Source organism: Seriola lalandi, unplaced genomic scaffold (assembly GCF_002814215.2).
Source record: "Seriola lalandi dorsalis isolate HSWRI2012SDOR001 ecotype SW California unplaced genomic scaffold, Sedor1 jcf7180002054972, whole genome shotgun sequence".
In the NCBI taxonomy this organism is placed as follows: Eukaryota; Metazoa; Chordata; class Actinopteri; order Carangiformes; family Carangidae; genus Seriola; species Seriola lalandi.
In genome coordinates, this window is record NW_019525660.1 from 1656758 (window position 1) to 1682411 (window position 25654).

At 40.8% G+C, this 25654-nt stretch overlaps 2 protein-coding genes and 2 long non-coding RNA genes across 4 annotated transcripts; all 4 read right to left on the reverse strand.

Moving 5' to 3' along the window:
- Window positions 1-782: 782 nt before the first annotated feature.
- Window positions 783-3252, reverse strand: LOC147817107 (uncharacterized). Its single transcript, XR_015436631.1, has 4 exons — window positions 2898-3252; window positions 2634-2797; window positions 2361-2547; window positions 783-2254 (listed from the first exon to the last, which is right to left on the reverse strand). It is a non-coding gene; the product is annotated as an uncharacterized LOC147817107 (long non-coding RNA).
- Window positions 3253-7501: 4249 nt separating this feature from the next.
- On the reverse strand, window positions 7502-11792 carry LOC111648189 (uncharacterized). The gene is made up of 5 exons (XR_015436639.1): window positions 11603-11792; window positions 11190-11479; window positions 10885-11049; window positions 10653-10799; window positions 7502-10342 (listed from the first exon to the last, which is right to left on the reverse strand). It is a non-coding gene; the product is annotated as an uncharacterized LOC111648189 (long non-coding RNA).
- Window positions 11793-11871: 79 nt separating this feature from the next.
- LOC147817108 (uncharacterized) lies at window positions 11872-12882 on the reverse strand. The gene is made up of 3 exons (XM_087171745.1): window positions 12877-12882; window positions 11966-12770; window positions 11872-11888 (listed from the first exon to the last, which is right to left on the reverse strand). Exons 1-3 carry the CDS (start codon window positions 12880-12882, stop codon window positions 11872-11874), a joined length of 828 nt encoding a protein of 275 aa, XP_087027871.1.
- Window positions 12883-15116: 2234 nt separating this feature from the next.
- On the reverse strand, window positions 15117-25093 carry bend4 (BEN domain containing 4). The gene is made up of 6 exons (XM_023397977.2): window positions 24231-25093; window positions 20497-21069; window positions 19274-19365; window positions 19085-19111; window positions 18652-18892; window positions 15117-17230 (listed from the first exon to the last, which is right to left on the reverse strand). The coding sequence occupies exons 1-6, from the start codon at window positions 24736-24738 to the stop codon at window positions 16998-17000; spliced, it is 1674 nt and encodes a 557-aa protein (XP_023253745.1). The 5' UTR covers window positions 24739-25093; the 3' UTR covers window positions 15117-16997.
- Between the last annotated feature and the right edge of the window lie 561 nt (window positions 25094-25654).

A 25654-nucleotide genomic window follows, 5' to 3' on the forward strand; every position in this document is an offset into this window, starting at 1 on the left:
AAATTTAGTTTTTAACCGTCTGATTGGATAGTCAGTACCTGTTTTTTCAGTTTACATCTGTGAAGTTGTAGTTAATTTCTGCAAAAAGACAAAATATTTTTTTCTTTAGTCATATTTTTTGCAATTGTACATTTTACAAGGAAACGTATTTTTTGTGAAATGAAAGAAAATGCTATTTTTGTAATACTGTAATAAGGTTTGGTAAAATTATGTCTTAAAATCTGTTAAAAAACAGATGCACGTAACTCATTTATACTGAAGAATCAACATGTTACAGATTTAAAGATCTTTAATCAAACTTGACACCTCTCATTAACATTCAGGTCCTCCCGCCGGTGTGGGTGGTAATGCTGTCTGCCGTTAGCTCTGTCTCTGTGAAACTTGCTGTTGACTTGTGAGTCATCCGTCATGACCTTTGACTGCTGTTATAGTACTTGTTAACACATGCTAAGTTTTGCAGGATCTCTTTTTATTGCTCATCCCTTTTTTTTTATTTTTTTTTATGTATTTTTGAAACATTTTCCTGGCCCTATACAAAGTACAAAGGGGGCATACACAAATGACCAAATGAGCAGTTGACAGCAGATTTTACTTTCAAAACCTATTTATTGGCTGGCCAGTTGAAAATGGCTTTTATTGCTACCATTGAACTTTTACAATATATATCTCAGCCATATACAATGTCAAGAAAAATAAATACCTTTGGTTTGTGAAAAATAAATGTTACTTCAACTCTAACCAGTTGAAAATGTAAAAAGTAAAAAATAAATAAAACAATAACATTAAACTGTACATGATTTATTTCCAGTGTTCAAAAGTCACCCTGATCATATTCTGGTTTTGAGAAATGTCTTGATATAAAAGACTCTGATATAAAACAATGTCACATCCCTCCATCATGTATTATGTGGGAAATGTCTCATATTCTGTGTTGTTTTTTTTTAATAAAACAAGAGGCCATATGTCTTCAACTGGCATTTAAAGGGTTAAAATCCTGAAAACTAATAAACATTTGGTAGGTTTGAGCAGAACTGAAGTGGTTTAAGAGATGTATGCAAAAAAAAAAGCAGAAAAAAAATATTGATATATGATGATTTTATAGCATTTTCTTTGTGTGTCCTTTTTTGGACGTGAGGAACCCCAGAGGGTACAAAATGTGTTACCAGTGTATAATAGACCTGTAACAGTAACTGACATTAGATTTTAAAAATATGTCAAAAAAGACACTTTCTTGCAGAAATCCATACCTTCAGCTGTAACACAGCCAAAATGATCAGCAAATCAAAAAAGAAAAGTGAAGACAGAGGGACCCCTGAGTGTTAATAAATCCCATGAACCGCTATTTAAATTGCCACTATTATGTTTTTTTTCGGTGCTAAATTTAACATTACTGGGGAGGAGAGCAACGCGACTAGAAGTGACAGCGAGAGAGGGCTAGTAGCTTCTCCTCTCCTCCGTCTCAGCGGAGACCGTCACAACTTCATTCACTCTTTTAACAAAACAAAAGAAAAGCAACAAAGGAAGCAGTAAATGGACTTACATATTTAAAACCTAACTAAATGTAATTTAAGACCTAACATGCGGCTAATGTAAAGCTAGCGTTGCTAGGCGCACGTACGCTCGCACACAGGTCAGGAGCTGCCATTGCCATGGCAATGTGAAAATCTGCCCAGAATTTGGCTTCTACATGGCTTCAAACAATTGCAAATTATGAGAAAACTGTTACTTCTTTTCAAAAACCGAAAAGACCGTGACAGAAACTGAAGCCAGAAGTTTCTTACAGTCTCTATTTTATTCAGATATTCCTTGAAAAAAAAGACGATTACATTAGGTGTCAATGAGAGTGAGACAGGTATTGCTGCCGGACTCGGCACCCCCGTTTAAACCATTTTTTAACCATCATCATTTACGAGTCAGTAAAAGGCTTATGATGCTACCTGACTAGCGTCTTCTTCATCTGTTGTCTTTCTCTTTTTAGAGAAGTATCTGAACAAGCTCATCTGAAAATGCAGTCAGCAGTTAATACATAATGACGTGTAGATATTAGCTTAATGCTATCAATTAGTTTACCCAAGTTAGCGTCACTGAGTTGGCTAATAAGTCTACCTTTTCTCCGGTAATTCACTGCCTTATTCCTCACGACTACACTTCTCTGACTCTGACCTGGTGCCTGACGTGACATCACTTTCAAGGCCGCGCTGTCGCGAGTAATTAACTCCAATACGATCCCCCCAACCACCCCACTCCCTGGCACCTGGAACACAAACACAAACGGACTGTTTTAGGACTTTCAGCTTCCATTAAAAGATAAATCACAGAACAGATTACTACACACCAACAGCTTTATGACAAACTCTTACCAATGAGTCAATTCAAAGAGCTGGATGTCGGTTCTGAGCCATCAACCTCTGGCTGGCCAGCACCGTCTCTCTAGTGGCCACATAATCTTTGAGAACGAATGACCACCGAGTCCTCACGGTCGCTCTGGACCACATGGCCACTGGGTGAAGACGGCAGAGCTGGTTGCAAATGGCCTCCATCAGGCAGCTGAAAGATAAGATCAGAGAGCAGTGTGTGTTAATATAGATCTGATATTCATTAGAGGAAACTGTGATATTTGAAGTGAATCTCACCTCTGCAGACTCTTCCTTCCCAGGACAGGAGGTGTTCTTCCCTGTCGCTGCCTTGAACTGTCACCTGGGCTGCCTCTCCTGGTATCTGGGAGGGAAGACAACTTGCTATTCCTCCTGCTCTGTCTGGCAGGTGTTGCCAGGAGCTTGGACGTACTTGGCACTGGCTTGAGGAAAAAGGTTTTGGACCAAAAGTGAATTTTATGTTTGAATGAAATGATAATACACAATATACTTGATCACAAGCTATGAGACACACGCATGTACCTGGGACGAAGCGGTTAAGGTGGAAACCAGAAGGTTAACTCCGCCCTTTGTCAGCCTACGAGTCTCTGTGTACAGCCGCACACCCGGTGAGTCCCGAAAGCAGCCAAGGTGTCGCCTGTGTCTCCTTATGTCCCGGATGCAGAGAGAATCCAGCAAAGAGACGTCCGGGGTCTCCTCCGCCCTACGTGTCCTCCACCTTGGCAACAGTCAGGCCGAGCATCCTGCGCTTCCCCTCCAGCTAGGACCGCTATGCCTCAATAAGACGGCAGGCAATCCAGCAGCCGTCCTGGAACGCCAACACACCAACATTGGTAACCCAGGCAGCTGTTTCAGTAGCAGCACCGGCAAGCTTCTTTGTCACCTGGAGAGAGAGCCAGAGAAAGGTTTCAAATGTTAATGTTAATATTTGTGTGTGAATTTAATACACACGCAGCAGTGGTGTGAAAGCAGCTGTAAGAACATAAACTCTGACTAAATAACACCTCATCCTAGAGAAACTCCCTGGTGGGAAGGCAGGAAAAGTAGAAAAGCTTTTGTGGACATCTGTGTACAGAGATCAAGAGCAGAAAACTGGAAAACTCAGTGTGCAACATTCCCAGTGTGAGACACTGACAAGTATCAATTTTGATCCTTGTCACTTCAGTGTCACACTGTGGGAACTTTTGACCAGAGTTTTACACTTTTCTGCTCCGTATCGCAACACAGATGTTGACAAATCCATTTCTTCTTTTACAGTGTCTTTGTTAAACCTCAACACTGATCATTTGTGGACTTTCGATTCAGACTTTCAACAAATACAAATCTCTTTGACACAAGCGCAATTGTTTCACATACGCAAACTTGAATTTCTCAAGCAGATTTATCTTACAGGTTTACAAAGGTTGATTTACAACTACAAACATTGGAATTATTTGTGAACATCACTTTACAAGCTCAAAATCATTTTGACCCTAATTTGAGCCTAGGTACACATATAGTTACAGCAACAACAGTTTTGTTTCCTTAACAACAAATCAGACACAGCAAGTTTCCAAACAAGTATTTTAATATTCAAGCCAAATATTAATAATCACATCCACATTGTTTTCTGATGCATTTGATATGACAATAACTTCAATGTAATAAACACAATATCATTTTAACTCATCTTAAACATATAACTATGATCTGTGTGGATGTATGCAATTACACAAAATACAAACTGCTTTTGACAGAAATTCATTGAGTGATTTAAGCCTAAATGTATGGGGTGGAGTAATGTGCATTACTTACCATTTCTTGCTGGGCAAGGCGTGGTTCTGGCCCGAGGTGGATACTGCCATACCTATAAAAACACAAAAGGAAAAATAAGGACATAAGCAGCTCCTCTTGACTATGAAATGTTTTTGAAGCATTCCAAGGACTTCAGAAGATAATAGATGTATCAATCATCCATTTAAACTTCATTTACCATATACTGTAATAAAAACAAGACTTTATGACTAAATCTGAACAAATGATACATGTACATGTGAAGAAGATACACACACACACACAAAAACACTGAAAGAGGAAGAGCTTCTGTCTATCTACACATGCAAAGCACAAAACTCTAAATGTGGTGCTCAAAATTCCTGCAAGTGTGTGACACTGAGGTTACAAGTAGAATTTAAATTCAGGTGTGAAAATAGGATCTAAATACTTGTAACCTCAGTGTCATACACTTGCAGATTTACGAAGGCAGGGGGATACTGCAGGACACATGGGTGGTCCTTGGCAGGCTATAGCAACATGAGGACGGGATGATGACATCACCACAAAGGCAGACTCAGAAAATAAGGTTTATTGCCAAGCAGGTTTTCACTTACAAGATAATAAAATAAATAAATAAATAAATAAATAAGTAAAATACTGCAACAGTCAGACATAAATATACAGCGATACATATATTAAAGAAAAAATAAATAAATAAAACAATGACAACAATCCCACAAAACTATGTATATATCTATATCATGGCTAGATAACACTAGAAGTAATATGTTTTTTTTGTAATTGATCTTTTAATGAGCTCCTCTCACTGGTGGCATCGTTTCTTAAAGATTCCCTAAAGACATGTTTTAAGACATCAATTATTTGGTTTTGTCTGATAGGATTTTTCCACAGAAAAGTTTGGTTACCTCTTTTGAAATTCGTAAAATTACATACCCTCCTCCTCCTCTATTGGATAATCCATAATTTGTGAATCTGCTTTTATTTTTTATCTTTAAAGTTTAACTACAGGACACGCGATATCTCCTGCTTCATTAAAAAGTTGGACCGAGTTTGACACTCAATCTTAGTGTATGTGTGTCGAGGTTTTCAAGTTTCCACATTAAACTAGTTGAAGTTGCGTATTGGACCTTGTTGTGATGTCACAAAACTGTGCTCTTACATGCAAGTCTTAAACTTACATCATTCAACAAACATCCACCCAACACTGTTATTAAAAGACTTTTTAATAGTGTTAGGTTCGTTTCATTATTTTTAATGCCAATCAGCGACTGACTTTTTCTAATAACATGAGAGTGAGATAAGTTAAACTATATTATGTATTATATATCCTTGTCCTGCAAATGTTCACGTTTGGGACCAGGTACGGTTAGCATAACAAACGCTAAATTATCCGCTAGCTAGCTAGCTAGGTTAGCAAAGTGTTAACTGTCTCCTGTTCTCCGGTCAAAGCACGTAGGGAAAAAACAAACTAGCTTTTTTTACTAGCATCATACACATTAAAACTGTAGGACGTTCAGAAAATAAACATTTACTTACCGAAAAAAAAATGTATATCATCATCATTTCTCTAGTTTGTTAGTGACGAAGAATGAGCCATAATTACTGTGAACCGAAAACTCATTGAAACTAAATAACTAACAGCAAAACTGTCAGTGCTAAATTATTCTTCCACGGACAAATATTGAGAAAAATAATATTCAACACAACTGATTCAATACGAAACGCTCACGACCCAAGCTCTCCTCCGGTGATTGATCCTCCGGTGATCGACCTCCCGGACTGCCGCGCCATCTGATCAATCATTGCAGACCAGGTATATCAATCAAACAGCCACGCCCCCAAAAATACCTGTTAATTAATTTGGTGATTATTTTCAGATGGACCACCAAAAAACTGAACAAGAAGTGTGAATTTAGCCCATCACACAGTAATGAATTCCGGAAAAAATTAATCGAGTGAGTATTTCATGAGAGAAGTTGGTGTTTTTATAATGAGTGTTTATTGGAACCAGAGTTTTTTGGAGCCCGCCCCCAGCGGAACCTCGGTGGTGTTGCACATTAAGGCACTTCCGCGTTGGCTTCACTTTTCAGCCCCGTAGACTACGTCCATTTTTATATACAATCTATGACTACAGCAGGTTGAATCTGAAGCTGGGGAACAATAGTCTGTATGTGGGGGAAATGAAGGAAAAGAGAGGAAAAATTGAGAGAAATTAAGTGAGGTGATAGTCATTAGTGTCTCTGCTGTCCATCACAAGTTATTGGACACAGTTGACCAAACAAGACACTTAACTAGAGTATGGCATAGGAAGCTGCGGATCCAAAGGTCGCCGGTTCCCGACTGGAACAAGTTGCTACCCAAAATTACCAAGCATTGTAAATCTATCAAATATCACTTAATAACTTATACAAATTGGATGGGGACTTCGTGTGAATTCCAAATAGAAGTTCATTGTGTTGTTTAGTGTTTACATAATGTCAAAATTGTATTATTAATAATGAAATAATAATAAACTTTATATAGCAATGTAAGAACTATTTGTAAAAATCACCACACCTAGACACACGTGGACAAAATCTGTTAAAGAAAGAAAAACCCACAATGGTTACTGAAATAACTTGAAACTGTAAAAAAAAAAAAAAGTAATAATAAATAAAAATTTACTGAAAATTAACTAATGAAAATCAGACATTGCTTTTGAATTGTGGTTCAGCAGAATCATTTTAAAAAACAAACTAATGAAACTGGCCTGGACTGTTTATACATCGGTTTTCTGTTAAATACGATACGAGAGACTCAGGATGTGGGGGTCTTTGCTGGCCCAAAAGGTTAAAGGCCAAAGACCAGAGGCCGTAGGCCAGATGTGGTCAACCTCTGGGTGAAGGGTCCTTTATTGAAAGAAGGGCAAATCCCAAAGGTGGGTTCAGACAGATAAATAGAGGGGTTTGTGAGACAGTAGAGAGGAGATCTCACATTGGCAGAGATGCACCAGGATTCGGCCTTTTTGACACTGTTTCTTTCTTGTAAATAAACTTCTTTTTGATTGCGAGTAAAGACGTGTCAGCGGTGATCACTACTTCACATCAGCACCTCAAGATACCACATCAGTCTCTTGTTGTTCCATTGAACCAGTGTTGTTTGACCAATCTCAAACAACTGCAGAGTAGTGCTCTGCATTACTGTGGCATTACCCAGGACCAGCTGCCGGATCTTCCTGTAGTCCGTGATGATCAGAGTCCATCTTGTCAGTGCATAACTGCCCTGTTTTTTGGGGCTCTTGTGAAAGTTAAACAGCTTGACACAGATGGACTTGTTAGGAAAATTATCAAATAAAACTCAGGAACACCGTCTGAAAATTATAAGAGTAGGATATTTATTCTTGCAGCAAGGGAACAAGTTACACTCAAGAGCTTTCAATGCAAATGTTCAACGGATGCAAGATTCACACAGAATTTTATACAAAGAATACGTGAGAGTGACCTTGCATTGTTGCTGAAATGAGACAGAAATAATAGAGCATTATCATAGTTAATGTTTTGGTGTAGTGGTCAGGAGGAACAGTGAAGGTCACTGCGCTCCTCTCGGACAGCACCCGTCTTAAAGGTAAACACAATAATGGAAAGTTCTATTCAGGATAATACAGTTTCCCTTTAAGATGGTTATGTTAATCATAAAGTATCACAATTTTTCCAACATTTCCCTCCTGTTTATACTTTATGAACTTCTAGTAAATAAAAAAAACTCAATTAAAGCATTTTATCACACAATAAGAATTCTTACTATATACATACAGGTGAATTAGGTACACCCGTATTTTCCACACACTACTCTTCTTCACAGATTTTCATAGTGTACTTCATAGTTCGTTCACCCATCATCACAAGGCACATTTTTAAACAATACTTTCATCATCATCCTCATCAATATCAGTTGGTATGTGTTGGTACATCATAATTTTTGTCATACAGTATTCCTTTAAACCCATCTCGTGTGTAGTTCACAAACCGTTGTTGGTTTTAATAAATGTAATTTATCCAATTTACATTTTTATTAATTGTAGCCAACCAAAAGAACAATGACTCAAATCCTGCGGTTACCTGATTTCGAGCTTTGTATTCGTCAGGTACCCCTCGAAGCACCCCGATCTCATCGATGTATACATGTGTATCAAACGACCCGAGAGGATTTCTATTTCTATTCTATGTGATTTGAACATTTTTTATTTACTTTTATGATGAACCGGCCAAGTGGGTCGGTGCCTGATTCGTAGGCTCCTAGAACATATAAACCGCTATCACTCACTTGTGGATCTTTTAGGGTTATCAGTAATGGATTACAATTATCTTTTTTGCAATTTGTTGAGGATTGTCCTTTAATAAGTGTCAGTCGACCAATAAGTGGCCTCTCGTGGTCTGTAACCCCAGGTATACGGACTAGAATTGCTGATGACATAATCCAAATATAATTTAAATCGATTATATATTCATTTGTCATCAGAGTCTCTTTCGGAGAAAGCCAGTAACCCCAGACACTTTCCTCCTACTATCTCCAGGCACTGATGGTTTCTTCACTGGTTTGAGACGAGTGACCCTGTTGGTTTCACTCCCCTTTGTAGCCAGACTATCCCATGGAGATGCTGAGGTCAGTGATCTAGGTCTCACCTGAGTCTTAGATAGCTGATGTGCTTTCTTACAGTGTGAGAGATGGATCCAGGAGCCTCTTTCTGCGATCTTTACTGCTGTTGGCGTGGTCAGGAGAACCTGGAATGGTCCTTCCCACCTTGGGCTGGACCAGGTCTTTTTTTTAATGACTTTGACAAACACCCAGTCCCCTGGAACAATGATAGATGTTGGTTGTTCAAGCTCCTGTGTTGGAACAGAGAGAGCAGATTGAACACTTTTGTTAGTCAACATTTTCTTCATATAATCAGCTAATGTCTCTTCTGCTGCTTCATCAGTTCGAGTGAATGGTTTCAACTGTGGGATCACGTAAGGTCTCCCATACATCATTTCAAATGGTGTAAGACCTGTGCTTGTTGGTGTATGTTCAACATTACTAGTGGTAAACAATAAATCCAATTCTTCCTTGTTTCCTCCATAGTTTTCCTCAGTTTGGATTTTATAGTTCCTTTAAATCTTTCCACTAATCCTGCTGATTGGGGGTGATATGCACAATGATTTTTTAATTCTATATTTAGATTCTTTGCTATTAGAGTGATGATATAGTTGATAAAATGTGCATGTCCATTATCACTATAAATTCTTTCAGGAATACCGAATCATGGTATTATTTCTTTAACCAAAGCTTTTGCAACTGTTAGTGCATCTGGGTGTGCGCAGGGAAATATTTCTACCCATTTTGTGTGCATATCGATTATTACCAGGCAGTATTTCTTCCCTTCACATTTATTAAGTTCAATAAAATCCATACAGATGTGTTGGAATGGATACTCAGGTATGCAAACCAAAACTGGCTTGTCTTTATGAACTGGAATAGAGAAAAAAGCATTAATGATGTCACAGACAGTGAAATATTTATTTTCTGGTTTCAACTCATTTAACAGTGTATGTGGATCTGTTGGTGCCGTAGGTACCACAGCTTTATTCACTGCCTGTAGATCTTGTACCATCCTCCATCCAGCAGAGGGTGCTGATTTCTTAACAGGGAATAGTGGTGTGTTGCATGGAGAGTCAGGACATTCAGTTATGACTCCTGCCTTGATTAGGTCATTAATGATAAGTTCTATCCCTGCTTCAGCTTCAGGTTTTTCTTAAAAATAAACACAATAATGGAAAGTTCTATTCAGGATAATACAGTTTCCCTTCAAGATGGTTATGTTAATCATAAAGTATCACAATTTTTCCAACAGACTCTACCAGACGACTACAGCCTGACCACTGGGCTGGGGATCCTGAAGATGCCAAGGAACAATGTGTCGTGCTCTCCACACCTGGTGTAAATTCAGGTCTCTTTTTGGCACACCTGAAGCGTCCTGTGGTAAGGCGGACCCGGTGCCGCGCAGCATACACCGCTCGCTGCTGGTCATATTGCAGAAGGTTCTGTCACAGGGCTATAATTGTACTGGCCTGTTGGTTGCTGAGTGTTTGGCCAGTTTCACTCCTTGGCCCCACCAAGTACTCTGCCAGGCTGTCCACTCGGTCCATCCCTGGGATACCGCACTCATCAACAGCCTACAATATATAAGAGTACATCAAAATCAAGATCACAGGCAGAAAAGTAACACATCTGTCACAGTCTAACTCATGGCAGGTTCCCCAGAGGGACCAGCAGTTTGAGTGGCGAGAGTAGCTGGTAGGATGGTGATGTAGGGAGGGGCAGAGGCTGTGCTGGGGATGACAGCTCTTGGGCCAGAGGACGTGGTGTTGTGCTCATACAAAATCTGTTAAATGTAATAAAATAAACATCAAAATAATACGATGACAAGCAAAACAAGAAGACCACTGACACTTTTTTGATGCAACATTTCACAAAAAGACTTACCGGCTGTTGCTCAGGTGCGGCCGGGGTGATGGTTTGTGACCCAGCAGTAGCTGTAGCAGCAGAGAAAGTGGTTGTGAGGGCGGTGGGGAGAGGAGGGACAGAGGCTGAGCTGGTGGTTGAGGACTTCTTGGTCAGGAAATTGAAAGCCTGAAACAAACAATACAATTGAAATAAAAATTCACACTATACCACAAGTAAAACAGATGATATGTCACATAATAAAAACACTTACCACTTGTTGTTGAGGTGGGGCAAGGGTGATGGGTGGTCAAGAAAAGGGACAAGCAGTTGCAGCGGGCGTAGTAGCTGGAAGGCCAGTGGGAGTTGGGAGGACAGGTGCAGAGCCGGTAGGGAGGGCTGATGGGCCAGAGTGACTATCTGTGCTCTCATGCACAATCTGTAAAATGTAATACTCTTTTAGAAATAAATTCTTATAAAACTGCATTTAACTAGAGTTTTGGAGTTATTATATAATAAAATCAAAAATCATAAGCAAATACAGACATAGTACAATAAAAACATGAGAAGAATTATTACCAGTTGTTGCTCAGGTGATGCTGGAGCAATAGCAGATGCAGGACCAGCAGAGGCCTGAAGAGAGGTGGGAGTTGGAATGTGGGCTGAGCTGGTGGTGACAGATGAAGGTTCAGAGGACAGGTCCAGTACTTCAACGGTTGGGTCTAAAGCAGTATCTTCAAAGCCCTCATCTTCCAGCTCCTCCTCGGTGCCGACATCCTCCAGCATCTGATCAGTCTCCTCTGTGTCAGGATGTACATCCTGCAAGGCCTTTCCGGTCTGACGGAATAGGTCATTACCTATTAGCTCCCCTGGGACAGACAAGACAATAATAGAGAGAGGAAAATAAGCTTTCGCAAAATTCATAAAAAAAAGATTATTCTATTTAATGGATATAACAAGTAGCTTCATCATGATTGAAAGCTAAAACTAACCAGTGTAAACAGCAGGTGGCTGAAAAGAGGGGACAAGCTTCCTTCCGAGCACCCTGACACTGCGTGCGTTCACGCAGTGAACAAGGTCTCCTGAGTAGCTGAGCAGGGAGGGAGGGTTGACTGCCAGGGATGCAGCTTCACGGTCCTGGTCCTTCCAGGAGGTACAGCTGGAAATTCAAGCTGTTGGCACTTGTTCCTTAAAGTAGTACAAATGTGAGCACAACTACACGTTAATTTGTTGTTTTTGTCATTTGAAAACATTAACTGTGTCACTGTTTCCAGGATACTGGTAATGATAACAATAAAATAAAATGTTGAACTGTAAATATTTAATCTGGCTGATGAATAATGATTCATACTGACCTGGAATGAACCTGTTCACATGTAAGTGAAAAGACTCAAGAGATGTGGAACCTCTGGCACACCTGTAGTTCGGTAGGACAATGCCTGCCTTGGTGGTAGTCCCAGTGTGTCTGTAGAGGAGCACACCTGGTTCGTCCTGAATGCACTTAACACGCCTCTGCTGGACTTGCCAGATGTGCTGCATCCTCTCCTGGTCCAAAAGAGGGACACCAAGAAAATCTCTGCCCTTGACCCCGATCGACTCGTTAAGAAGCTGTACAATCATGACAATGGTCTGCTGCTCTCCTCTTGTCTGCCTTCTACAGTGCAGGGCCAGTTCCTCCTTGGTGATCTGCGGGTCAACTAGATTTTCAGTGATGCCAGGGACACCTTCCTGTCGCAGCTGCTCCCGCTTGGCTTGCCGCAGCAAGGCAACATCTCCTCTGTCCCACTCAAAAATACAGCTGGACAGTTTGGCCATAAAGACAGGGTACAGAGGATGTGTATCCTTTGTACATCCGGATGCCAGTCGCCGCACGAAGTGGTAGATGTCAAGCTTGACAACCAGTTCTGGCCACCCACCAAATCTTTCTTTCAATTTGGTCTGTCCTCTGCCCTCCCGACAACAGTCACAGTCTACATAAAGTAGCCGAGGAGGAGCCACACCAGCGTTGCTGTATCTGCGGACGAGGTCAGTTGCCATGATGTCCAAGGCAGGACCCTCCTGAGCAGTCAGGACACTGATAAGGATTTGGCCTTTCTCGTTGCTCACAGATGTAAGCCACAAGGCCGTCCCCTCGGCAATGCCTGATAGCTTCTTGGTGATCTGTAATGGCACAGAAAAGACAGTGAGTGATTAAACAATTTATTTAATTTACATGTGAGCACTCGTATAATAGTACTATGTTTCATTTCTAAATTTCACATTTTACATGCATGTATTGCTAATGCTGTATTTTAGACTACTTTTGTTTATAATGTAGTCATTTACGGCGTTAACGGTTAAAAATATTTACCTTCTTTGTAGAGTCCATTTTTAGGATACTGCCGAAGGTGGACGTTATTCTGGCTTTGATGTGGTCCAGCCCGCTGAGAATGTCTCGTCCATAAACAGCCAGCATCCACCTGTGTGAAGGAATATCTACTGGCTCAGGTGGTTCATGGAACTTGACAGGGAGCAGGCTTGGCCGGGCAGCAAAGTCCGAGCGTACCCGGAGGTATCGGCAGAGGCGCTTAAGCCACTCCTCGCTGTGGTTTTCCCTCAGCTGTCTGACCAAGGGAGTGGGACTGTTACCGAGGGCCCTCTCCCTCAGAAAGCGAATCACCCGCGTATCACAAGCGTATCTGTATTAAGCAAAAGGAAAGAGAGAAAGAATGGGACAAATATTAAAACCAGCTCATCTGTATTGTGTTCAATGACAAACATCTGTGACCTAGGCTAAATTATCTCAGTATACTCACTTTCGAGTCAGGATCAGTCTGAATTCTGGCCTGTGCGCCTAATCCAGCTGGTCCAAGACAGTCTTGGCTGTGGAAAGGTAAGCTGTTTTGCAACCAACTGCACTGCACCAGAGAGTCTCTGTTATCATCAGGTAATACCTGTCGACATCCAGATGGTGGCGGGCTCTCTTGTGGGCTCCGTAGCTTGCAAGCTGTTTTCCACACACAGGACAGGTCAGCCTGACCTCCCATAGGTGGTATGGCACCCACAAGAGAAGGCGGTGTGTGAAAAAGCGCTCTGGATCGGGGGCCTGGTGATAAATGAGGGCTTTGATTTGTGAAAAATAAATTTAACTTCAACTCTAACCGTAAAAAGTAAAAAATAAATGAAACAATAACATTAAATAAATAAAAATAATAAATAAACATATAGAGATCAGCTAGATGGGGCTGTAGAGTCAGTGGCAAAGTTTGCACCCAGGCTCATCTCTCTCTCCTGCACCTTCACCCAGCTCTCCCGCTGCTGTGCTCTGCTCTCCTCCACTTTGTTTAACAACTCCTCCCTGTCTAATGTTACTTGTCTAATCAGATTACATTAAAAGTCTGAGTAACGTAACGCTAACATCGTATATATAGTTTACACTCACATCACATCTGATTACAAGTGTGAACATTAAAATACTATTTTTTACCTAACCATCATCATTTACGAGTCAGTAAAAGGCTTATGATGCTACCTGACTAGCGTCTTCTTCATCTGTTGTCTTTCTCTTCTTAGAGAAGTATCTGAACAAGCTCATCTGAAAATGCAGTCAGCAGTTAATACATAATGACGTGTAGATATTAGCTTAATGCTATCACTTCGTTTACCCAAGTTAGCGTCACTGACTCGTCACTCACTCTGACTCTCACCTGGTGCCTGACGTGACGTCACTTTCAAGGCCGAGCTCTCGCGAGTAATTAACTCCAATAGGATCCCCCATTTTTGTGAAACGGTCTTACTTGCATTAAACTAATCTATGAACAAAATTAATACCGGACCAACATTACAGAGCAGTCTTATCTCTTTGTCAGAGGCCTTTTGTCAGCCGTTTTTTTCAGTGGAGGAAATTCTGGAGGATGCCTACACCTGAATGCTGCATACTGCACTGTGCTATCTTGAAGTGAGGAGGGCCAATGGTTTAATAGGGGGGACTGAACTGCACTAACATGCACATGTACATGCACTGAAATGCACGCGCAGCCAGACCGGATACCAAAACAAAGAACAGAGAAACTCAGATTATAATACACACAGAGGGGGTGTGACTTAATTTTCTGCTCAGGTTTGCTGCTGTATTATTATTTAAAAGCTCATTTACACAACCTTTACACTTAATATATCATCAGTATTGATTGTACTTTTACTAAGTTAAATTTTGACTGTAGGACGTTTACTTGTTCTACATAGTGTTATTACTACCTTTAAAAGACATGAGTACTTCCAATACTTCTTGCATATAACCACATGAGAAGACTGACTAGTTACTTTACATCAGAATGGAATTTAAAACACTGATTTAAAACAGATGTAATAATAATGCCATATTAACATTAACATTTTAACTGCAGGTGAGTGAAAACATAATTTAAGCACCATATGTGTCATTATGTAGTATCATACATTTGATGCTATTTAATGTCACAAAACTATAACGCTACTGGAGATAGATAGACAAGTGAACAATATATGTAAGTTCCCAGCTTCAGTGCTTGTTTTCTTTATTATAAATTAAAAAAACAACAGAAACTATTTGATCCGTAAAAATCCGACTGATGTTTCACAGTGTTGATAACAGCCACTTTGAGGGTAAAGGAGTAAATACAAATAAATGCTCACATTCAGAACATCAACACAACGACAGAATCCAACTGGTTTAAGGTTTCTGTGGCACTTTTCTACTTGGCTTTTTAAAGAGAGAGACGTGGTATTTCAAGAACACCTCACACAATAACTGTACTTTATAATACACATTTACACAGCACTGTCAACGTGGCAAACTGACCCAATAAATCTGGTACATTCAAACGTAGAAAACAATGTCATGGAGTGAAGTTACTGAGTGCCAAATAAAATAAATACAAAGTCAAAGAATAAGAATGCTTGAATACTGCTCAAGGGCTTCTCACTGTAGAGCAGCTTTAGCCACAATGAGACACTTAAAAGTGCAAATAAGAGCTTCAGAAGGAAATAAGTGCTCAATGTTTTCCACATGGGTCAACAGATAGTTGTTTAAAAGTGGATATTTTCTGTCATTATAAAGAAACTGTAGCTTCACAACTCAAGGTTGAGACGGAAACAACCCACATTACATAATTTCTGACACACAGCTTTAACACTTTACACTGTGGAGGTTTTCTAACAGGTTTAAGGCATTATTATATGGCAGCTGCCTTAAACCAAAAGACTTAACGTCGGCCCATCCTTACACAAAACGTCTTCTACGAGTGCTGCAGCAATGTAAGGGTGGAGTGTTTGTAAAATACAGTAAATTCTGCTTGGATAGACAGACATTACAGTTGTATTCCTACAAGCCTTTAAGTATCGGGATGTATAAAATTAGCTATGCCATAAATATCAATTAGAGTAAAAAAGAGTAGTGTATTTTCTGTTTCCTAGTTTTCAATCTTTTTCTTCAAACCTGTAACTATGAGATTTCCATTAGATGGAACAAATATCAGATCAAATTTAGGGAAACCACCGTTTGGTTGAAGTTGTACTGAGAAGCAAATGAAGAAATTCCTCAGTATTTTATAACGCTGAAGATGTCTGTGTGTCTAATTTTATAGGTGCTCTGCAATATGACACATTTTGTTTTAGTTGCAGATCCTGAAATCTGCTGTAGGAAGTTTAAAACAGACCAACCCGAGGGGAAGTTGAGCACATTGAAAAGACTTTCTTTTTAAATGCATTTTTCTGTTATAATAAACCATAACGCGTCAGAACTGGCTCAAATGAAGACAAAAATGGAAACGTTAAGTGCAAGACTACAGGTAACAAAACATGACTTTCTCAGAGGCACTCCTGTAGAAAGGCTGCAAGTAAAGGTGCTTCGCTGATAACGCAGAATTTTGCGTAAAAATATTAAATGCTACTTACCATGATGAAGGTGATGGAGGTTACAATGTCAGTGATGGATGTAACAAGTCTCTAACTTGGGCAGCATGAACACAAATAGTTTCCTGATGACCTTTAAATATGGATGTTAATTGTGAGAAAATGAAACAACCTGTGTGTATAAAACAACCTCCCTGTAAAGAAAACAGGAATATTCAATTGATAGTGACAGAACTGCTCTTTAAACCATAGAAAAAGCAGCAAATGGAAGACTAAAATTTTGTTAAATTTAAAATGTACCTTAAGAGTCAGATTTTGCTGAACAAAATTTTATATATAAAAATGGCAAAAAGCTACAAAACTACTTGAGAAGAGGACTGTAGTTATATTCTGTGTGATAAACTTCTTCTGGAATGTTTTCTTCACTGTGTGAAGTGACAGGTTAAGGTCAGTGTTTTGGGATATGTTGTTGTACAGCTACATTTCAGGCATTTGTCTTTAATTTCTCCTGTGACTTCAATCTGACTGGCCATTCTGGCAGCCTTTTAAATACAATTCGTCCTGCGACAGGTGTCCGTCAAAGCTGTCCATATAGAGGCTGCTGGTGCTGCTGCCGCTGCTGCCGAGGAACGTACCGACCGCCCGGCCCTGACGAGCGTGACCGACGGCATCACTGAACACTTTGTTGATCTGCTCCTCTGACGGCATCCACCAGTCTGGGTTTGAGGCACAGTGCATCCGGATGAACTCTTGATAGGGAGATTTTGAATCAAAAGAGATTAAAAACATTTTTTTTAATTATTGGAAATCGAAGAAAGTGTTTCAGGGTTTTGAGGGTGACACCTACTGTGTTTTGTATTGTATTTGTAATGTAAAGAAAAACATTGACTTAAATCATAACTGGATTACATTCACTTTACAAGTGTTAATGCTCAATCTTATATTTTTCGTTGATCTGATCTTTCTGTCTCAACTCCATATTTGGTAATGAACCATATGTGAGATCAGTGTGAACAGACCTCTGCCCTTAAAGCAGCTATAATAGAAATTTCTATAAAAACAGTGTTTTATAATGACAATGTGAAAACAATGTAAAAGGGTGTCGCTTGTAATCATGAATCTACAGAGAATTATGATTATACAGAGCTTTATAGTGACTTTCAGATCATTGTTAATTGTTAATTGTGTCGTTTTCAGCCACAGCAGGCAGCTGACTGCACTGACTGTTCAGCAGCAAACAGCAGACAGATACAGTTAGAGATGAGCTGGGGAACACAGTGGAGCATTTAATGGCTAAAGAACCAGATATTTCCCTCAGGAGTTGGTACAGCCCAAAAGCAGAGCTATAAAAAGGCTGAATATTTACACTTACAATCACATGGTTTTCAGAAACAAGAAGCAGAATGATAACAACTTAGAAGATCACAATCTGTGAATGCTCACGACTTGTTTCTGCTGCCCCCAAGCGGCCAAAAAAAAAAAGAAAAATTGTTGTAGGTTGAAAATGACAGATCACATAGACACCAAATATGTGAGGCAGTTTATAGTGAAAACAAATTGTATGATAGTGAGGTGATGAGGATGAGAAGACAAACAATGGCAAGAAGCCGAGCTATAGCTTTTCATCAGCTACTGTTGGTGTTTTTGTGCTTTTTACTACTTATGACCTTTTTCACACATCTTTTAATAATACCTTGTATTTCTTTTATATGTTGTCTCAATGCCCTTTTTATGTCTTTTTATGTAAAACACTTTGACTTGTTGAAATGTGCTGTACAAGTAAAATATGCCTTGCCTTTCATTGCCATCTGTTAAATCTGAAGTCATGTCAACACTAACTGGATATGTATCAGATCTTAGAGCACATATGAAGATAACCCATATCCATTATGAAATTTGAATATTTTTGTTTCCAGACAAAATCTGATCTGTGTCAAATGTGTTTGCCATGTGAACATTGTCTCAGTTTCACATAGTTATGAGCTCATAAATAATGAGCACTGACTTGACAGCTAGCGCTGCTTTTCAAATCTGAGCCATGGGCTGTAGAAGAGGAATATTCAAACTCAAGTAAGTTCAAATAATCATTCAGCCACTGAGTAATATTTCATTGGCTTGCAGACTGAAGCATAATGCGAACAGTCTTCTACATCAGCGGACTCCTACCTACCTCTGAGGCAGCTGACTTTGACGGGGTTGAGCGGCCGTCTCTCCAGGCCCGGCTCCCCTGAGTGGACTGAACGCTTCCTTTTGCCCAAACCACAGGAGAACTTCAGCTCGTCTGTGGTGAAGACGTAGCGTATTAGGTAGCGCAGCAGCCGTCTGCCATCTTTCTTTGAGGAGTTGACGGCTTCATCCCATTGCTTATTAGTGATGAAAAGAGGATAATTCTCCAGGAGCTGTTTACTGCCCTGCAGGGAGGACGAAGATATACAGGGAGTAATGGTCTTACTGAACCATCATTTACCTACGTATTTAAGTTGCTGTAATGCAACTTCACAAAGCAACTTTGACTGTTTTGTCTAAACTTTTATCATCTCTGATTACACAAATATACAAAAAAAACTTGCATAAATTATGATATACTTAATGAAAACACCAACCTCAAAGACTGTTTGCCGTTCTTCCTCCTGTAGAGACAGTTATTTAAGTTCATATTTTAATTACTAATTAACACCATGCAGACATTTCTATTGCAGGATCTGAGCTGATATTTTCACACTTTAATATATGCTATTGATAACACATGCTGCAAAGAGCTGTGAATAATGTAAAGGAACCTGTTTCCTCACCTCTGTGAGCTGCTCCTCTGGCATCGACTGGACCAGCTGGTTGTGAAACTCAAGAACAGTCTTGAAGTAGTCAAGAACATTTTGACAGGGAACTGTACGAAAAAAACACACAAGGTAATGAGACCACTAATACAAACACAGTGATGCCTCATCTGGTGTATAATTAAACAATAACAATCCTGCATCTTTTTCTTCCCCCCTTAAAAGATCGCTTTGACTCAGATGTCTGGTCATTTTGAGATCTGATTCTGCAGCTTACATTTAATGTGCAGTTAGAAAATTAGGTGGGTGTGACACTAGGGAGCAGAAAATGTAAGAAAAATAGGTGCCATTAAGACTGTAGTTCCAAACAGTGTGATGCATTTAGATAGCATGTTTAACCTTTGGACTCGGGCCTGAGAGCCACAGACAGGCTCGGGAAATCAAAACGTACTGACAGATTAATGCGACGTTGGTTTGGTCTTTTCATGGGAAGAAAAATGTAGAATAACACAATCGTTATCCTTTAACTTGAGTTGACAAATTAAAGGAAAAACCTCAATTAATCTGTGAGTTGATAAACTATATTTGATAATCTTGTATCAGTTTAAGACATTTTATCTATTTTACATATTTGCTCGTTCCAGCTTCTTAAATGTGAGGATTTGCTGTTTTTCTTGTTCATGTATATTAATAACAATAATTTTAAGACATCACCACCTGGGGCTCTGAGTAATTATAACAGGTAGTTTTCACTATTTTCTGGCATTTTAAAGACAAAACAATTTGTCAGTTAAGCGAGGAACTAACTGGCAGATTAATCAATAATAAAAATTACTCTCATTACTTGCACCCCTAGAGTGTAGAAACACAGTGAATTTAGATGTCTTCATACACTCACTGAATGCTTTTATTAGTATGAAAATGATTTGAATCATGTGTTGTGGCCTTTGCAGTCACCAGATCTCAACAAATATGAACAGGTAGGGGATAGTTTGGAGCAACACGTCGGAAAATTATTGTCATCAAAACACAACACAAATGAGGGAATGACATTTGGAAGAACGGCGCACATCTCTCAAGTAGAGTTCAAAGACTTAAAGACTCTGGGAAGGAGCACTGAAGATGTCATGGTAGCTTTAATTTGATTTGTCACCCATCTGTACCAGCCCTAGTATAAAAATGTCTAAACTCATCCGCAGCTCAGACAAAACCCTGCGAGGTTTTCGCTTTCATTACTCCACCTGGGATGTTCTCCAGCTTATTGCGGAGCTCCTCGTTCTCCTGCTGCAGAGACAAAACCTCCTGCTCCAACTCCAGGCAGCGTGGACAGCAGTTCTCCTCCTCCTCTTCCTCCTCAGGCAGCGTGGACGACGGGTGGCCGTACGACTCGGACGGAGTCGGCGAGCCCCAGCCTCCCAGGTTGTGACTTGGAGGAGACACCCCTGAACCGGGCTCTGCCGACGGACACTGCTCGTCCTCCAGACCTGCAGCCAGATGTTGCTGCTGCTGCTGCTGAGGCCCTGAGAGGAGATAGTTCTGTAGGGAGTCTGTAAAGATGCGGAGTACGGCAGAGGTCTGTTGTTGGTTCAAATGGCTTTGTTGAGCCTCCTCTTCTGGGTCTGTGGTAGAAGAGCTTTCTTCAGGTTTGGACTTCCCCAGTGAGGTGCAGTGAAGCCCCTGAGTGTCTTCCAGCTTGATGTTAGAGGTAAAGGAGGAGGAGGAGGAGGTGGAAGACTCCAGGAGACGGCCGTTGTTGAGGAGGCTGAGGACTCGGCTGCACTGCTGAGCAAAGGCATCCAAGATGAGACGGTTTTCTGCGGCAAAGAGAAGTCAAGACGTCAGAGATGGTGACAATGGGCTCCAGTGGCATTTCATCTCCAGGTCAGTCATCCTTATATGATCACATGTTCCTAGAATCAAAATACATTTGAGCAATTCGACCTTGGAAACAGCAGTTGACAAAACACTCACCTCAAGGTCCATTTAGTAGCTGTTCTGGAACTTTTAACTCTATTACAAAGTGCTCATCAGCAGATTGAGCTTGCTCAATTGCCATGAGAGGGAAGTAAAAAGACACAAAACCAGTGAGGCACAAAACACTGAATCACTCATATTGTTTCCAACTATTAAACATCCACAGTTTCATGGCAATTAAGCAAACTCTATCTGATGCAGACTGTGATGTGATTGAAAGCTCCAGAACAGCTACTAAATGGACCTTAAGGGGAAATTGGTTTGTCAGCTGATATTATTTTCTTTGTTTCTTTATTATTAACTGTCCTGAAACACAATGGTGGAGGAAGTACTCAGATCGTTCACTAAAATACTACTTACGCTTTCTGTAACATCTGTAACATCTGTATTAACAATCTCATAATTTCAAATATAAACAGATTTTGTTTTAACTACTGCATATACTATACGATTATTTAGTCCAGTGGTTCACAACCTAAGGGTCAAGCCGCCTCCAAAGGGTCACAAGATAAATCTGAGGGGTCATGAGATGATGGAGCAGTGAAGAGGAAGAATTCATTTTTTAGTCTGTTTTCTAATCTTTGCTTTTATTGTGAAATATTGGATAATCTGATCTCTTTGGGTGTCCATAACTTTTTTAATTGAGTTTAGAAAGGAAATGTCTCTTTGGTGAAACTTCGAACAACTCATTGAGATCTGAAACACGTCAAGGACAAAAGACACTGAAAAAAGTTTGGAGCCACTAGTCTGATCTTTAGTAATGAGTTGTATTTTATAAGCCTGTTGTGTGTCTTTAACGCAAAATCCAAATCTAAAGGAACTCGAGCTGATACACAATTGTAAGGGATTAAAACGTTTTATATTTGCCTCTGAAATATAGTGAAGTAGAAAGTAGCAGAAAATGAAAATACTCAATACTACTGTACCTAAGTTACTTACTCTCCACCGCTGCTGAGGTATAATGAAGTCTCCTAAAGGAAAGCAGCACACTGATGCACAGTGATGGAAACAATATGAGTGATTTTGTGTTTTATGCTTCACTAGTTTTGCTTCTTTCCACTTCTTTTTTTTTCCTTCTTTTTAACTGTGTCTTGTTGAGGTAAAGCTTTCCATTACAGTAGCATACAGTACGCTCCTCTGTTGATACAAATGTCAGCTTCATTATGCTGATTTATTCACATGTCAATAAACTCTAGAGTCACAGTATCTGCTGTGACCAAACCCAGTCCAGCAAAGAAAATCAGCACAGAGCTATTGTCCAGAAACACGACTCAGTGTATAGTTCCCCTGGCAGTCCAGGCACGTCTCAATGAGATGATCTCACACATACCTCCATGTAATGATTATGAGTCCACCGGCCTCACACACGCACACACACACACACGCACACACACACAAATATACACACACAGACAAAATGAGTTCTAGATGGCCATTGCTGCGTTGCCAAGCGCTCAGACGTGTCTATCAGCCTGGCGCAGATGTGTCGCATTTATTAATATGCGTGCTGTCTCTGTTTACCCGTCGAGATGTATCTGATATCATTCGCCTTCACCCTGCACTCCCCACCACCACCACCCCCATCCTCACCCTCCTCTCTCCTCTCACCAGTTCTGTGGCACTGTGAGGCTGAGAGCCTCATAAAATTTCATTAAAAACAACACGCTCGGCAGAGGCAAATTTATGAGCCCCATTTATTTTAATCACAACTCTTTGGGAAAGGCTTCTCAATGCAATTTGTGTTATTGTGTGCTGAACTGATTGCTGGGTCCCTGGGTCTCGGCTACTTCTCTTCATGAGAAGGACATCAGGTTCATTTTTTTCCCCTTCCACACATGACATTAAGTTGCTCCTATCGTGCAGATAAAAGCACTTTGATGTGTCATTATCAGTAAGAATACATGGCACATGGTGCATCTTGTGTAATTTGAGCAGATTCATTAGAGCAGGGGAAATATGGTTTTATGTTTGATTATTATTATTATTTTTTAAGTAAAATCAGGACCGCGTGCAAACATCATCACTCAATCCTGGGAGTTATACTTACAAGGAATCAAGTTGGCTTGCACAGATGGAAGTGGGTTGAATTTACGATGTTAATGCACTGATACACAGGTTTTCCAACTCACATGTATGTTAGTTAATGAAGGGCTACAGTGCAACCTGAGCTCGCACTGAAGACTTAATTGGCTGTAAAGCAACAATAACCAGCAGCAATTTGAGCCGCTGCTGCCAGCAGTGATGAAGAGATTAATATCTGATTAGAGCATAAGATGTCTAATGTTTAATTTCATAACTGCCAGGATTGGGTTCATTGCTTTCATCTTAATGTTGGTTCCAATGGACCCGCCCTCCACACGGGGAACACATTTCTTCCTGAGCCTGTACAGCCCTCTAATGAACAGCAGCTGAGGAGAAAAATGAGCAGGGAACAATGTGTTTCAACAGGAGAGTGTGAGGGCCCTTCTTGCACAGACACACACACACACACACACACACACACACACACACACACACACACACACACACATACATATATAAATACACAAAAGTAAACACACACACACACACACACACACTCATGGACAGACAATTACCCAGTGTAATTTTTAGCACATGCACACTGGAGATTCAATCATGACTGCTCTCATTACAGCAGAAAATCAATCACTGCTGACAGGAAGGAAAAAAGGAAGAAATGGGAACAAAAACATGAAGCTCAGGTGATGTGGAGCAAACAAAAGAGATGCTGGCTTTTAATTAGATACTGTTGTCTGTTCCTTTCAAGTTTATTGACTCTGTAGAGATTTTATGTTTCTGTCTGGGCAGCAAAACCCAAAATATAAACTAGAATCTGGACAATGTGAAGACATGTGGATCAGAAAAGTCTTGCTCCCAAATCTTCAATAAAAAGATAGGCCTGCTGTGAGAGATGGAGCTGACCTCCAGGTATGACTAGGAGTCACTCTCACCACTCACTCTGAACAAGTTTGAAACCCACCTGAGCTGATACCGTAGGTGCAGTCTGGGGAGAATCTGGGTTCCGCTCCGCCGCTGCTGGCGCGTCGCTGCTGGGTACCGAGAGATGCTGCCGCCGCCACGCTGCCCGCCGCCGCCGCCGCCGCCGAGGTGGAAGTCGGGACCCTGCTGCTGGGCCTGCTCTCACATGGGAAACGATGCTGTGGCTGCTGCTGAGGCGACGGGTGATGCTGCTGGCTGCTGCTGATAGCGACGCTGGTTTGGTGGAGCGGCTGCAGACGCTGCTGCTGCTGCTGGTGGAGGTGATGGTGATGGTGCGGCTGGAAAGGATGAGGCTGCTCGGGATGGAAAGTGAAGTGATGTCCGTCACCAAAGAGAGGCACCTCGACCACAGCGGACCTGTCAAAGCGCGACTTGCCCGCCGAGCGCTTGCTCTGGAAGGTTTTCAGGGTGCTGTACGGACCCCGTTGTTGTCGGCACATCTTCGGGGCGCAGGGCCCTTCATCTGCGGGCTGCATCTCTCCCTCCATCCCGACCAAGTGTCACAGCGCGGCGGACGGCTGCGGGTCGGTATCGTGGCGTGCTGGTGTGACAGGCAGCTGAAGAGTGGGAGATCAGATCCGTCAGTGTCTGGCTCGGTTTCCCTACACACTGTGTGAAGGGTGGGCTAATTTACTGACAAGCCGCCGCTCCAATCCCCAGTCGGGAGCGCCGATACTGAGACTCCTCCAGAGGGAAATACAGGCGGGACTTGTGCGCCGCTGCCTGCCTCCTTTGTAGCCCACATCCACACAGAGAACAACGGGGCGCTACAGCAGTTGAACAATCTGACTGAATGAAAAAAAACCCCAACAAATGAAAAGGCAGAGGCCATTTTGCTACCGAGCTCAAAGCATTAATAGAGCGACATGAGCGCAAATGAAAAAAAAAAAAGGCGTCAATCCACATCCAAACACCAGGAGCTTAAATCGAGGAAACAGACATAAATATTTGTGGGTGCTTTTTATTTTTTGTTGCTTTAAATGTTTGAAAAATTAATAACTGACAGTAAAAAAATATATATTTTAGTTTCTAACTGTCTACAACAGACCCTGAATATGAAACTTCTATTAATTGAGTTAAAAGGTTGAATGATATTTAATCTTCATGAAATTAGTCCAAAAAGTCGATCATTTCAGCCACGACTTAACCTTACCTCTCACATCCAGTGTTACAGGCGGGTAACAGCTGTCCAGTTGCACACAGGCCTAAAAGTTTGCAACGCCACGTGGGGGCGCCACATTATAAGTTACAAATAGAGGGTTTAATAGATGGCGGGTCGAAAGGACCTGCTGTTGATTTATTCTTCTTGCCAACAGGTCAGACAGGTTGGTGTTTTTGTTTTTTGTTTTTTTTTTTGTAGGTGCTCAGTTAAAAAAAAAAAAATCTAGTCACCAAACTGAACGC